Raw genomic sequence first — 14965 nt, forward strand, 5'->3', positions numbered from 1 at the left:
ACCCTGGCAACCGAGGCGCGACGAGGGCGCGCGCGCGGGCTGGGTGCGGACCGGGCGGGGCCGGGCGGCACCGGTGCGGGCTGTGGCTTAGGCGGCGGCGGCGGCCCAGGACAGCGGCGGCCGCGGGTAGCGGTCTTGGCCTGTCGGACCTCCTTCGCCATCCCACACCGTTCTTCGACGTGGTTTCGGGCCCAGCGGACTTAGCCCCTGGCCATGGACTCCCAGAAAGTAAGCGGGGTGGGGGGCGCGGGCCCGCGGAGGCCGGGAGCAGGGTGGGCGGGGCGCCCCGGCCGGGATGGGTGGTTGGCGCGCGGGCCTGGTGGGGCCCGGCTGGGCTGCGACCACGGAGGGTGAGGCCCCCGGCCTTTCTTCCCGGAGGGAGAGAAGGGGCGCCCGCCGGCCAGTGGGGACCGCGCCTGGTGACCCAGGCTGGCCTGTGCGCTGCACTTGGTCCTGGGCCCGGGCTCCTGAGGGCAACAGGGAGGTGTTCCCATTTGTTAATCGTGTTGTGCAGCTCTCTAGGCCCCCCTTGATTCTCGCAGCCTCCCAGATGCTACTGAGGGTTTATCGCTTTCCAGCAGAGGAGGAAACTAAGGCACATGGGGTCTCCCTGCTGACGCCGACGCTGATGCTCTTTCCTCCGCCCTGCCTGCTCCTAGGACTCTTGGCACAATGCATGCTTCTTTAGGTCGGGAACCAAATCTCCTTAGTAGCACCCCTGCCCACCCCCCCTTCTCTAGTATAAGCGGGTCTTGGTGTTTAGTGTTGATTGAATCGAGGGGAAAGAGTTGTCAGGGCAGCGGTTCCACCCTCTTTGACTAGTAGTGTGTGGCTAGTTACAGTTACCTTAGTGGTGATCGTGGCATGTTTTATACTTTCCGAACCAGTTAAGGAAAGGATATACAGAACTAGCCGTTTCAGTTAAGAAGAACAACAACAAAAACAAGTTAGAGAACATAGCCAATGTTTTCAATACAATTAGAAGTGAGTTATTAATATTCAGCCATCATCCCTATATAGAAATCAACCACTCTCTTCTCTTTGTTAGATTATAGTAACTGAAATATAGTACAGTAAGGAAACAAGTGTTATTAATAATGTAGCAGGGAAAAACAAGGGCATATCCAAGAGGGCATTCTTTTCTATTATTAGACAGAAAGCACTGGAAAGACTTACTAGAATAATGTTTTCTGTAATTTTGCCTGGATTCACCTTCCTTAAGGAGCGCTGGGGGCATGAGAGAAGAGTGTAATGCTACATTGACAATTACAGAATTTAATAAAAGTGCAGGTGATTTCATTGTATGCCTGCATCTTGGTACTCAGTTGGGTATACTCGATTTTTATTTCTGTAACTATTAGTAAGACATTTTTAAAAAAACTACCTTTTGTGTTTTGAATATACGTTTAAAACATCTCTGCCTAAATTTGTAAAACATTTCACAGCTTATTGAACTTTTTATATAAAAGTCATATGATATCTGAATGGTGTTTGTTCAGGGCAAATGAAAGGGCAAAGTTTTGGAGTCCAGAGACTTGGGTTCCATTCCGCTGTTTACTGGCTCTGTGATATGGAGCAAAGCACATAACCTTGATTAAAGCATTTCCTTATCTATGCAGTGGAAGTAAGAATATTTTATAGGGTTATTGTAAAAATCAGGTAAATAGTTATGAAAACAGTGTTATTAAAGTGTACAAAGTGCTAAAATACTCTATGCGCTGTAAAATACAATTTTAAAAAGTATTTTAATATGGATCACCTTATATTGCCAGGGCATGCATTATCCCTCACTTTAATGAGGACTTAAGGAGGTGTGACTCTTTCAAGGTCATATCACTAGCCATAGGCTAAGTAAGATTTGAACTTACTTGTTCTCATTCCAAATGATGTGTTTGGGTACCTATACATACCATGTGCGGTTTCTTCAGAGGTAGCAAAGAAATAACTGTTCTTTCTTAATGGCATTAATGTAGCTTATTTGCGATAACTTTGAGAATCAACTTCACAATATTAGAAAATGTGTTGAATTTCCCTGGTGGTATCAAATAATATTTCTAATTTAAAAAAAACAACCCTTCATTTTGTTTTATATCTTAAAATGAGTATCTGGTGTTAATGCTTATCACCGTGAATTATAATCATGAATACTGCAGAATCAGTTATATACCTCGACTAATAATGAACTAAACTGGATATTTATTTCTCTTTAAATAGGACAGTAAGCAGTACATCCCTGGCATGATTTTTCTTTCCTACTATGGACTGTTACAATGAAAATAGGAGCAGGGATGGTATCTTAGTGTAAGGAAAATAATTAGGTACTGTAAGTGGCAAAGGGTGACAGTGGCTTGAATATATATACCTGTTTGTAAGGCATTGGGATTTGGGCTTTAAATTATTAAGAGGATGGCTTTGGAGCCTGTTCTCCAGCCCTACAATTTATCAGCTGACTGAGCTTGGGTAATTTGCTGTGTGTGTCTCCATTTCCTCATCTATAGAGATAATAATTATACTTATCTCAAAGGGTTATTGTGAGGATCATGTTAATTTTGAAAAATCACTTGGTGCACACATGAGTACTATCTGTTAGCTGTTGTTACTAATTTCATAATTCCATCTTCAAAATAACTCTCCATTTTTTGTTAATTTGTGTAACTATTTTTCTAATCCAGTCTAGCCAATTTTTTTTTAATCTTTGCCCTTAAGTTTGAAAGTATGTTTTCTGTTTTTAATGTATGTAAGAAATGACTTCAAATGGTGGTGCCAAAGAAGAGTTGTTAAATCCTAGTTGAAAGAAGATTGGAAGTTCTCACTCATGCAATCAGACAATAGAGGTTCAGTTAACTGGACAGTCTTACAGAAGCTTGATGGTGGCTAGTCAGCAAATGGATTAGCTTGACCAGCTGCTTTTTTTGTCCGTGAAAATAACTTGGACTTCAGTGTTGTGTTAGCAACAGATGCTTTGTTTGAGTAGAGGAAGAAAATATAATTGCCTTGGGTATGTAAGGCATACTGTTGGATACAGAGAACCACAGTATTATCTCCCAGAAATAAACAGAGGGATTTTGTTTATATCAAGTTTCTGGGACACTTTTGTGAACAGGATGTGTTATAGATAGGTGGTTTTGTTTGATACTTAAACCTTTTGATTATGTCCTTAAGTGGTTTTAAGATAAAATCCCAAAGGTTTCTTTACCTGATAAAATGTGTATATTCAAAGAAACCATTGAAACAAATGAGACATTTGTGCCTTTCTAGAATCTTGGTGCTTAAAATTTGATAGTTTAAGTTAAATTTTTGTACAAGGGATCATTCACATTCATAGGAGTTACTGTTCCTAGCAAAAGGTCCATGCTGTAGGAATAATAAAAGAGAAGAGGAAGGGGGAAGGGGTCCCAGAGGAAGGGCGTCACCAAGAGCATACATTGTCAATTGTTTGCTTTCTCCCACTTTTTACTGTGTGTTCTTTACTTTCTACTGCTTGGAAAGGGTTAGTGACAGTCAGATGAGGCTTGACTGTATAAGAGTGGGCAAACCTAGAGTTTGGAGATTGAACTGAGTAGGGGGAGTTTAAAGCATGACAGCCTGTAGCAAGTAGCATGTCTACACTTACCTTCCTTATCCCAGGCTCCTCCTGTACTCTCGTGTTTGCTATCCTTTGCCTTCATATTGTACCCTAGCAGTTCCATAACCAAAGACCCCCACCATGTCGTGTAATATGAACTGTCTAATGTTGGTCCGCCTTCCTCTTGTTAAAAAAATATTTCCTGAGGAAGGGAAACATAAATGAAAATTGGGTATTGTTTTGCATCCACTGTTGTGGTAGACTGCTTTAAACTCTCACAACAGCTCTTACTCCTGTTGCACAGATATGGAAAATGAAACCCCGAGAGGTTGAGTCATTCAGAGTCACACAGCAGGCACATAATCAGGAGGCAAACCAGGTCTTTCTTCACTGCCCAAGCTTTTTTCATTACCACCCTTTGTGCATGAATCCTTTGCTTTTAAATGGTGGTAAGATTAAAATAATTAAAACTTAAGATGTTAACAGGAATAAACTCCTATAAAGTAGTTTTTTAAAAAGAAGCTAGTTAAGACTAGTGAAAATAGTTGATAGAAAGTATAGAACATGATTTAGATAAAACCCAGGAATTTGATCTTTCTTGTCCCTAATAAAATCATTATTTTTCTGTTTTATATATATATACATATATATAATTATATGTGTGTGTATATACGCGTGTATATATGTATACATATATGTGTATATATATGTGTATATAGCCATATACATATATATGTGTATATATATATATTTATATATGTATACATATATGTGTATATATATGTGTATATAGCCATATACATATATATGTGTATATATATGTGTATATAGCCACATACAAAAACTATTATAATTACACTGATGGTAACCACTTTGAGTACCTCTTGTAATTGTACAAGTAAAATGTGACTTCATCCGTTGTTATCAGTATATATTGAGTATTACAATTTTAACACAGTTTTTTTCCTTTCTTAAAATGTGTATACACTTTTTGGTACTGTGTGTGTGTGTTTGTGTGTGTGTGTGTATGTATTTTCCCTCTCTCCAGCAATTTTTCTCTTTTTTAAGGTGTTTTTTTTTTCTTTTTTTATTGGGGAAGGGGAACGGGACTTTATTGGGGAACAGTGTGTACTTCCAGGACTTTTTCTTCTCAAGTCAAGTTGATGTCCTTTCAATCTTAATTGTGGAGGACGCAACTCAGCTCCAGGTCTAGTTGCCTTTGCTAGTTGCAGGGGGAAAAGCCCACCATCCCTTGCGGGAGTTGAGGAATCGAACTAGTGGTTGAGAGGATGCGCTTGCCCACCATCCCTTGCGGGAGTCGAGGACTTGAACTGGCAACCTTGTGGTTGGGAGCCCACTCGCCCATGTGGGAATCGAACCAGCAGCCTTCGGAGTTAGGAGCATGGAGCTCTAACCGCCTGAGCCACTGGGCCGGCCCCCCAATTTTTCCTTTTTGAGGGAAGGTCTTAGCTTTCTAAACTAGAGTTGTGAACAAGTATAAGTGGGGTTTTATAAACCCCAGCCTAGCACAAACTGCAAACATTTATGCGGAATGGATCAAAGTAATCTGGGATGATACACATGGCATGAGGTACCCTCTTCAAAGGACTGTACTGACCTACTCATGATTACTATATTTAAATACAGGTGTCTTCATTTCTTATTGAACTTTGCAGTTTAAGAAATTAGAAATATAGTGAAGTGGACCGGTTTTTCTTTTTTTTTAATTTTAATCCAGTGGTTCTTTGCAATGCCTAGCTGAATGTAAGCGCATTATTCATGCAACAAACACTTTGAATGTTTACTTTAGTGATAGATATTCCACCCTAGGGTGGACAATATTGAAGTTGGTGGATTTTGTCTCCAGCTTTCTTATTATGTGATTTATCCCCTCAGTTGGCACCTCTTCCCAGTCACAGGTTCTGATAGTATCTAGTCTCAGTTATTGATACTTGTTGATTGATAGCTAATTATATCTTGAACTAATTTATTATAAAGTGTTAGCACAGCCAACCTTTGTGTTTTTGTTACAAGTAATATAAGCTTATTGTAGGAAAATAGAAAATACAGATAAATGAAAATAAAAATCACCCATAATCCTTCCACCCAAAGATACCTCTTTTAACATTTGTATGTATTACATTCCAGTCTATTTTTATGCATATAGAAACTTAAAAAACTATGGTATCATGTTATATATACTGCTTTATAATTTACCTTTCACTTAATATGTCATGAATCTTTTATCATGTCAATATCATTCTGCAGAATTCTTCTGTATGAATGTATTACTTGATTTTTAATCAGTACCATTTTGTTGTACATTTATTTTGGTCCCAACCATTTAATATTATAAATAACATTGAGGTGGACATCCTTGTAGCCAAGTCTCAGCTTAGTCTTACTTACTTACTTATAAATTAGTGGAATAAATCAGTAGAAATAGAATTTGTGAATCAATGTGCATATACTTTTAAAAATCTTTTTGTGTGTTGCCTAGTTGCCCTTCACAGGTTATGCCAGTTTATACTGCTACCAGCAGTACCTGGCAGTATCCCCATCTCCATTCACACGGCACCTCCCTTAATTAGATCGGGGGACCTCTAGTTTCATTGGCTAAACATGAGCTTCCTAGACTGTCCTGAATGGAGCAGCCAGTTTAGCGGTCACTGAACATGGATAAGGCTTCTTCAGCCTCTGACACACTGTATTTCCTTAACTTCTAGATGGGGAGACCTCCTCTTCTGCCCTGATACTGCAGCTGGGCTCAGGGGGAAAGGCAGCATTCCTACCGTGTCCTGCATTAGACTTGTTTTCTGTGGATCACCTCAGTTGCTTCTGTGTACAGGTAGTGCTCCAAACTGTTTCACTGTTGGAGAGGAAGTGGCTTTCTCCTGGTTACCTTGTTGATTATCAGCTTACTGAATTCCTCCACAATACATAATTCTCCTGTCTCAGCTCCTTGCAGCACATGTGAGCACAGTACTCTTGTTTGTGTTCCCATAGCTGTGGTCAGCTGGTAAGATTCTGGTTGTCTAGCTTACTAGCTGGATAGAGCTTTCTAGATTTCAACTCTTGTTACCTAATTCAAAGGAGAGGTCTGTGGTGTAGCATGATGCAAATGGCATCGTTCCTAGTAGCATTAGGATATTTTCTAAGAATTCTATCTGCTGGTTTCATTGATTCTTTTTGTATGGTTTCAGGAACCCTATGATTGTTGTGTGTAGTCCCCAGCAGCGTAAGGGGCCGAGGGTGGTGTACAAGTACAGGCTTTGGCGGGAGACTCCTGTATTGGAGGCACTTGATTGCTGTGTGATCTAAAAATGTTCCTTAACTTGTCTAACCTTCGCTTTCTTCAACCATAAAATGCCAAGACTAATACTACTTTTTTAAAAAAATCTGTTGTGAAGATTAAAAAGATACTCCTTGTTCGTAGCTTAGCACAGTGCCTGGCCCATAAAAAGTGCTTAATGAATACCAGCGGAAATGGCTCTAACAATAGTTTGACCCCCGTAAGTTGTAGATCAATTAGTGATATTTGCAGTGGTTCTAGATTTGTGTATCTTGATTGTCTAGAATATTAACGTGCAATTTAATTTGAATCAGAAATCTTCTGTTCTGAGTAGATGCTGGTGGGAAACTCGCATGTCATAGTGTTTCTTTAATTATGACCACTTGATTATTGATGCCCTCGGATTCAGAGTAGCATATAAACCTGGGTATAATGATTTTCTGCTACTGGTTCTAAGAACAGGAAGTTTCTGCGTTATAACTTCAGAGGCTTGTTGCCATGGATAGTTTCCAATTAAGTGGCCCGAGTTGGCAGAATTTTTTGTTGGATGCAGCAGAATTAAGACTGACATTTGCATTTGTCATCTTCACATCCATTAACCAAAAACCAGTAGAACCGTGCCATTTCAAATGGTGAAAGTTATCATGTTCCCAGACTTACAAGATGATATATGCTGTAGTTAAGAATAGCTGTTTCGGCTGCTCTTGCTCTGGCAGGATGGTACCATCTGTTGACCAGTTCCAGTTCTTTCTGGTCTTGAAGTAAAAGCTTAGTCCTTTTGGTGCCCTCAGATGTTCTGACCTCCTTTCCATGAACCTGTGATCTTTACTTTCAGGTTGTACAGTGTGATAGGTAAGAGCACAGACTTAGGAGTCAGACTGCCTTATCTTGAATCCTGCCTCTGCCATGTATTAGCTCTGAGATCCTGGGCAAGCCACTTAACCTCTCTATACTACAGCTTCCAAACTGGAAAATGCGGATAGTAGTAGTATCCTACCCCGTAGGATTCTTGAGAGTTATGGCAGGTATCCCTGAGTTAAGTCAGGTATCCCTGAGTTAAGGCAGGTGTATCCCAGCTTTTCGGAGGTTTGCATTTCACCACTTCGCTTTTACGTAAGACCTACCTGTTTCGCTAACCAAAAGAAATCCAAAGAATTTCACTTTTACGAAAAAAGGCAAAAAACACAAATAGTGTTCAGTGTTTGTTTTGCAACCAGCCGTTGCAGAGGCATCAGGCACCCCAAGCAGCGAGAGCGGCATCGCCAAGCTCCTTCCCTGGGGACCACACTCAGCATCAGGCCCCTGTAGCTTTGAACTGTGTCTGCGAGCATCTGAGCTTTATCGCGATTTATTTTGTGCACTTCTGCTTTTACTATGTTAGTATTATTTTAGGTTTTATGTGGTATTTGGTATGGTTTGTTAGGTTGTTTTTTGGGTCTGGGAATGCTCAAAAAATTTTCCGTAGAAATAAATCATAATTGCTTCTTCCTTTATGCCATTTTGGCTTATGAAAGGTTTCATTCTACATTTGAATACCCGGGAATGTTTATGTTTGTATGTAAAGAGCTAAAGATAGTGCTTGGCACATAAGAGTATAAAAGCATTAGTTATTATTTTATCCAGAGTCTACTGAGTGCTTTTACTTCTCATGAATTATACTAGTGACTATAAGATAACTTGAAGCTATGTTCATGCCTCGTACATCCCAGATTACCTTGATCCCTTCCATGGGAATTGATTGCAGTCGTGCTTGGCTAGGGCGCATAAAACCCTTTTTCTTGTTAGCATAGCAGTTACCTTAGCCTGTTTCTATATTCAAGTAATTGAGAGGCTTAATCCTGATCCAGTATGTTTTCTTTGAGGTCCTGGTAGCTGTGGTGTGTGATCAAAGGATTGTGGCTGAGATTACCTGTATATATAGATTATGTCCTATATATTTTACTGTGATCCAGCAGAATTGGTATCTGTCAAAGCATATCTTCAGACTCACATTATCTAGAACTTTTAGTCATGGCCACCTGATGTCTTTCCAAATACACTTATATTATCTATATAAGCCTCGGATAATTTATACTGCCTTTATCCATCTATGTTTATCTATCACTTTATCCATCGATGTTTGGAAGGTAATGGGAGACTTGAGATCTGAGATGAAATCGGATACCCTTGTAGGCGTCCTTTCAGGTTGATAGGATCCCACGGAGCAGTTGGAAGTTGTCTTTGCCGTCCTTCACATCAGGCTTTGATAAGAAAAGAAATAAGGCAGATACATGTCATAATGGGCTCATACTACATATACTTTTTTGGAACTTGTTTTAGTAATACATTGTGTATATGTTTTAGAACAGTGGTTATAGGCAGAGGAACTGATAAACGTGAGGGATCCCAGGTGGGAAGCAAGGCGTGTTAGAGAAGCTCACAGCAGGCAGCTGCAGCTGGAACACATGTAGCAAGAGAGAGAAGTCTGGTGTGAGTTGAAGCAGGTGAGGTGGGCAATGGGAAGATCATGCAGGGTCCTACACAGTATGTAAGGTCATGTTAAAGGTCATGTTCACAGGTCATGTTAAAAGATTTTAGATTTTATCCAAGGACCAGTGAGAAACTATTGAAAACGACTGAGCAGGAAGAGTGATTGATGCTATTATATTACTCTAGCTGCAGTATAGAGAACTGATGAGTATTGGGGAGAAAGAATGCATCAAAGGCAAGTTAAGTGGTTTTGCAAGAGTGTAAGTTGAGATATGGTATTGACTTGTAAGGTAGCGGTAGTGATCTTGGAACTATTTAGGGTCACAGAACTCGGTGACTGCCTGTGGAGCACAAATACGAGGAGAGGATATAATGTTAACAGCCGAGGTTTCTGGTTTTGCAGCTGGTAGTGCCGTTTGCAGAGATAGAACACTAGAGGAGGGCTCAGGTTTAGTGGGGGACACTGACATGCTGAGTTTTGAAGTGCTTGTCATCCAAGTGGAGATTTCCAGTAAGCAGATGGATTAAATGCTCTGGAGTTCAGAGGAGAGGCGCTGTATCTCACTGCAGGTTGCATCACACTCATTGAGGTTCTGGCTTTGTGCTTCCTCCTCAACCTCTTAATCAATTACTTGTCTCCTTCATAAAAGCTATTGATTAAATTCGGAGGACCCAGAGCAGTAGAACACTCAGTGCATCAGGGTGTAGTGTAGTTCTTTTCTGCCTCTTTCTCTAAGTTTCTGAAAACAAAATATATAGATATCCTGCCCTGGCATATTGCCTGCCACATTTTGAAAACACTTTTTAAAAATTCTGCTAGATACGGTACCTAGTCAGCCACCCTCCCCTTGCGTACCTGCTCTATTCGGTGCACATTATCCTTGTATATACCGCTTCCTGGACCCCCACCACCTCGAGAAAACTTCAGTCTCCTGGTACATATACAAGCTGGGGTTCAGTTTCAGAACTCAGCTCACGTAGTCCTAATCTTTTAGTTTTCTATAAGTTTTGGTGTTGGTGGTGGTTTGTCTTAAATATTTTGGTTGCTTGTAATTTGTTTTCCACTTCTCCCGATTTCCACTTTCCTTACTTCTTTCTCTCTTCATGCCATTTCCCCTCTACATCTAGCAATGCCTGTCCTTGTGAGGACCAGAATGGTGCAAGCCCTGGTCCCCTTCAGAGTTTATTCCTCAGCACTTCCTGATGAACTAACTCCTTATAGTAGAATACTAAATATGAGCTCTTGATTACAGTCTTTTGTGTTTGCTCATCCTCTCCACCAGCGCAGCTTAGACAGCAAGTGGCTTCAGAGTTTCTGGAGCCTTTGTCTGAGCAGCCTGCCCTTGGGGAACTCTCAGGATATTGCCCCTTTTTTCTTCCAAGCTTAGAAGTAGAGGCAGCACTTTATCTGAATTAGTTACCAAGGTCACGTGACCATGGTTGCTTTGGGTTCTCTTACTCACCTGGCTAATTGCTTCTTCTGCAGCCATGGTGGTGTGTACTAACGTATTTGGTAGCTGAGAAATTATAGGTGACCTTAAATGCTGAGGCTCCAAAGCCCTCTACAGCTAGCTTGTCCATTCTTACAGCACTTCAGTGGTGTGTATTACAGAAGTGTATGCTCTCCCCACCTAGGAATGGGAGTAGCACACCTCTGAGACTCTCAGCCTTCGGTCTTTGTTATTTTGGCGGTAAGTAAATCTGCCTTTTTAAGGACATGGGCCCTTTAGCTAGGTGTTCTGAGATAGACTCTTGTGCTCTTTTAGAGCTCCCAGTTAAATTCACAATGTGAGCCGTAGAGCATTCTCTCTTTGCAAAGAACGAGATGATTTTCCCAGAAATGCTATCTTGGCCTTTAAAGACCTTTTCTTCCCAACCATTTTCTGAGGAGTATAGTAGTTTTAAAGGTTTGATAATTTATATAGAATAGCATTCCCCCAGAAAGTTTAACACAGATTGTAGGGTTTCTTTCCAGAAATACTGCTATTAATACTTCTTGGGCCAATACAAATTGAGAAGGATCACTTTTCATTCTCTGGTAATAGCAGAATTTTGAATGAATTAAAGGGGAAATGGTAAAGATAAGAGTAACTGTAATCTAAGGTATTATATGTTGGAGGTATGAAACAGTACCATACACAAAAAGCAGCATTATTCTGATGGTTCTTGTGAGTTTGTATAACTTACATGTCAGCTGTCCTCAGGTACAACCTTGTTTTTGTCAGATGCCAACCTCGACACAGACGTTTATGTTCTCTGTGATCCCCAGAAAGCCTTCCCTAAGCACAAACAATAAGCAGTGTAAGTTCTACAGGAGAGGAGTGTGTCTCTCTCCCTTGGTCATGGTGTTTAGAGGGACCCAAAGAAGAGCTGTTTATGCACCAGTTTTTTGAGAGGTGGTAGTATTAAATCCTACTTTCCATTTCTAGAGGCAACGGTAAATAAATAAAAACAGAAATTGATGAAATTCTGGTAAAGGAACTTGGCTGTAACATTTTAATTTATATCCACATACAGCCATTATATGATAATTCAAAAATCTGGTATATCGTAAGATTATTAGTATATTTAACACATACAGAAATTCTAGTATTCCAAGAAAAAAGTTCAGAGAGCATTTAGGTTGTTTATTATTAATGGCAAATTAAGCAGATCAATATAGGATGTTTGCCCTGTCCCCACTGTTAGAAATATATGGACTCTTTGCCTGGTATAGGTTTCTACGGCTCTGTTGTCCAGTATGGTGACTTCTAGCCACTTGTGGTTATTGAGCACTGGAAATTGGCTAATTTAAATTGAGATGTGCTGTAAGTGTAAAATACGCATTGGATTTCGAAGACTGAGTATCACGAAGGAAGGAAGGAAAAAGGGAAGGAAAGAAGGCACTCGGTAATTGTTTGAAATGATAATATTTTGAGTCATTTGGATTAAGTAAAATATTAAAATTAATTTTACCTGTTTCTCTTTTGATGTGGCTACTACTGGCTCTCACTGTATTTCTGTTGAACATTGCCGCTTTAAGAATGAGAACGCTGTAGTCGGTAAAGGCTATATTATGCCCTCTGTTATGTTAGAACAGTCTATTAACTTTCAGTAGGTGGGTAACTCTTAAAGGGTCAAGGATTTAGCTTGAAGACCTAATGAAAATTAGAGCATCTAGATGTTGTTGACTATACTCAGTAAATAGCAGGAGCTTTAAAAAGGTACAGAGGCTTTTCATGAAAATCTTTGGAGCTTAGAGCTGGGACAGTATGCTTCATCTATCTCCAAAGAGTTTCTGATGCAAAATTCCCCCAATACAGAGTTTGCTATGATATTTACACAAAAAATAAATAAAAGTGAAAATTTATTTTGTGCTAGGGAGATTTTTTTTCCCCTCTGAACTAGATCTGCCTTTTTATATACCAGTGTTGCAGGATGTGTGTGTGTATGAAATTTCCTTCAGTTTTATTGAACTCACTTATATCCTGGTGCTTAAAATTTTGTTTTTGGGTTGAATTTACTGGGGATGGCTACTCCTTTTCATAGAATAAGATCTCTTGCAGAAGATTCTTTAACCCCTGTTATGCTAGAATATTATCATCTTTACTTTGAAGTTCACTAGATATGCCTAACAGTGGACAAAGCTTAATTTAAGCTCAAGCTGTGATTCTGTACTATGAAAATTCTAAGTTTTATATGTCAATAAAGAGTCTTAGCAAACTAAATTTTTAAGAGAATAGAATTTGTTGTGTGGGTATTTCATATGAAGGGCAAATTGGATAGATTTAGAGGAAGTTTTCTGAAGTGGTAAAGAGCAGGGGCTTTGCAGACAGACTGGGCATGATCTTTGCCTTACTAGCCATGTCGCTTTGGGCAAGTGGTTGAATTTCATTTTCTCATCTGTGCAATATGGATATATCGCTGCCAGTAGGTAGGCATCTAAGGGGAGGCAGATACAATCCTTCAATTAGAAAGAGCACAGTCTTAATGGAAACTTTCTATACACAGTCTGAGGATTGTATAGAATCGTTTTTACTGTTTCATTGTATTGTTTTTAAATATATAGCGAGCTTATCTTGTGGGAGTATTTGGAAGACTCTTAAGTCCTCTGCCCTCCTTTTCTAGCTCCCTCCTACTGTGCCTGCCCCTCCCCCAAGTCCTGGCTCCACTCTGCGGTTCTTCTGGTCATCTTTGTATTCAAATCTTGGTGCACCTGTTTCTGGGAGGAACACGTACAGGAACACCTACAGGAGGAACAGCTAACTCTTGGTGTGGGTCTTCTTTCATAGCATAACTTCATTGTGTTATTGTACTAAAATACCACTAGCAGTGGCGATGGGAAGAAATAGCATAAGTAAGTGAATACAGCAGAGAGCCTAGGCAGCCCCAGGGATGCATGATAATACCTACTTATCTCCAGGGATACGAGAATTAAATGAGAACTGTTGTAATTATTTTTAATTTTTCACTGCTATAATAGCTTTATGAACATTTAAATAAAATGTTATACTTTTATCAGATTATTTTCTGAACTCTTTATTTATAGCCTTTTATCAGTTTTGATTATATTTTGAGGAGACCGTTTGTCACACACAATCTTACAGGAAATTATTAGAGTATTTACACTTGTAAGTTCTTACAGATACGGGGCTTATGTGTGTCTGGGAAAATTATAAAGTAAAAATACCTGCATTTGATTTTTACTGAGAAAAGAAGCACCTTGTTTGGGTTTTGCTGTTATTACCCATGGAGAATTATTAAACAATAGACCTGTGCTGTCCAGTATGACAGCACTTGTTACACATGGCTACAAGCAGTGAAATTAAAGTTAAAAAAAAAATTTAGTTCCTCGGTTGCTCTATCTTCATTTCAAAAGCTCATTAGCATCATGTGTCTAGTGGACAGCACAGAACATTTCCATCATAGCCGAACATTTTATTGGATAGCACTGAACTAGAGTGTGTTAAATCAAATACCCAAGTGTTTTATTGAAATAGAAGCAATATCAAAAAGTCTAAGGTATTTGCTACTAAAATTACTTACCTAATTTATTATGCTTCTATAGTATCTGTAAATATTGCAGTGAATGTTGTAATTTTAGCTGCACATTTATTATCTACTTTCATATTTCTAGAATATTTTTTTATTTTTATAAATAAATAAAATGTAAAATTTCAGTGTCTCTTTGCTTTTATGTCTCATATCCTGGTGTATTAGAAGTTTCCATTTGTTTTGCAGTATTTAAGGATTTTGTTGTATTCCTTTGCCACAGCCCTATGACTTAAATAATACTACTGATATTAAAGAATACTGATCATCTTCAATGTGGAAGGTGTGGTGGTGATCAGGTTGTGTATTAGGAATAAGGGGTTTTTAACAGTACACATATGAGGTATGATTAAACAATACGGTGAATGTTTAAATTTAAAAAAATTATTGCAGTAAAAGACACGTTGCAGTTAATCCCCCTCAGAATATTCCTCCTTGCTTGAAACACACTTATGGCATCGTTTTTGCCACTTTCTGAAGCAGTTCTGGAAGTTCTCTTTCATGAGTGTCTTTAGTTGCGCTGTCATGGCTGCCTTGATGTCCTGAATCATTTTGACGTTGGGGAAGAGCCAGAAGTCACATGGTGCCTGATCTGGTGAATAAGGTGG

General features: G+C 39.5%; 1 protein-coding gene across 4 annotated transcripts in view; it reads left to right on the forward strand.

Annotated features, from left to right (window-relative positions):
- The window catches only part of FSD1L (fibronectin type III and SPRY domain containing 1 like), a 60912-nt gene continuing 45947 nt past the window's right edge, over positions 1-14965 (forward strand). For 2 of the 4 annotated variants that reach the window (XM_019734209.2, XM_019734210.2), the window contains exon 1: positions 6-228. In XM_019734209.2, the coding sequence (XP_019589768.2) occupies positions 214-228 (15 nt within the window). In that variant the 5' untranslated portion in view covers positions 6-213. Of the gene's footprint in view, positions 229-583; positions 689-14965 lie in introns of those variants that run through there. The other 2 variants (XM_019734208.2, XM_074330786.1) reach the window with 2 other exon arrangements.

This window comes from Rhinolophus sinicus, linkage group LG04, assembly GCF_036562045.2.
Source record: "Rhinolophus sinicus isolate RSC01 linkage group LG04, ASM3656204v1, whole genome shotgun sequence".
In the NCBI taxonomy this organism is placed as follows: Eukaryota; Metazoa; Chordata; class Mammalia; order Chiroptera; family Rhinolophidae; genus Rhinolophus; species Rhinolophus sinicus.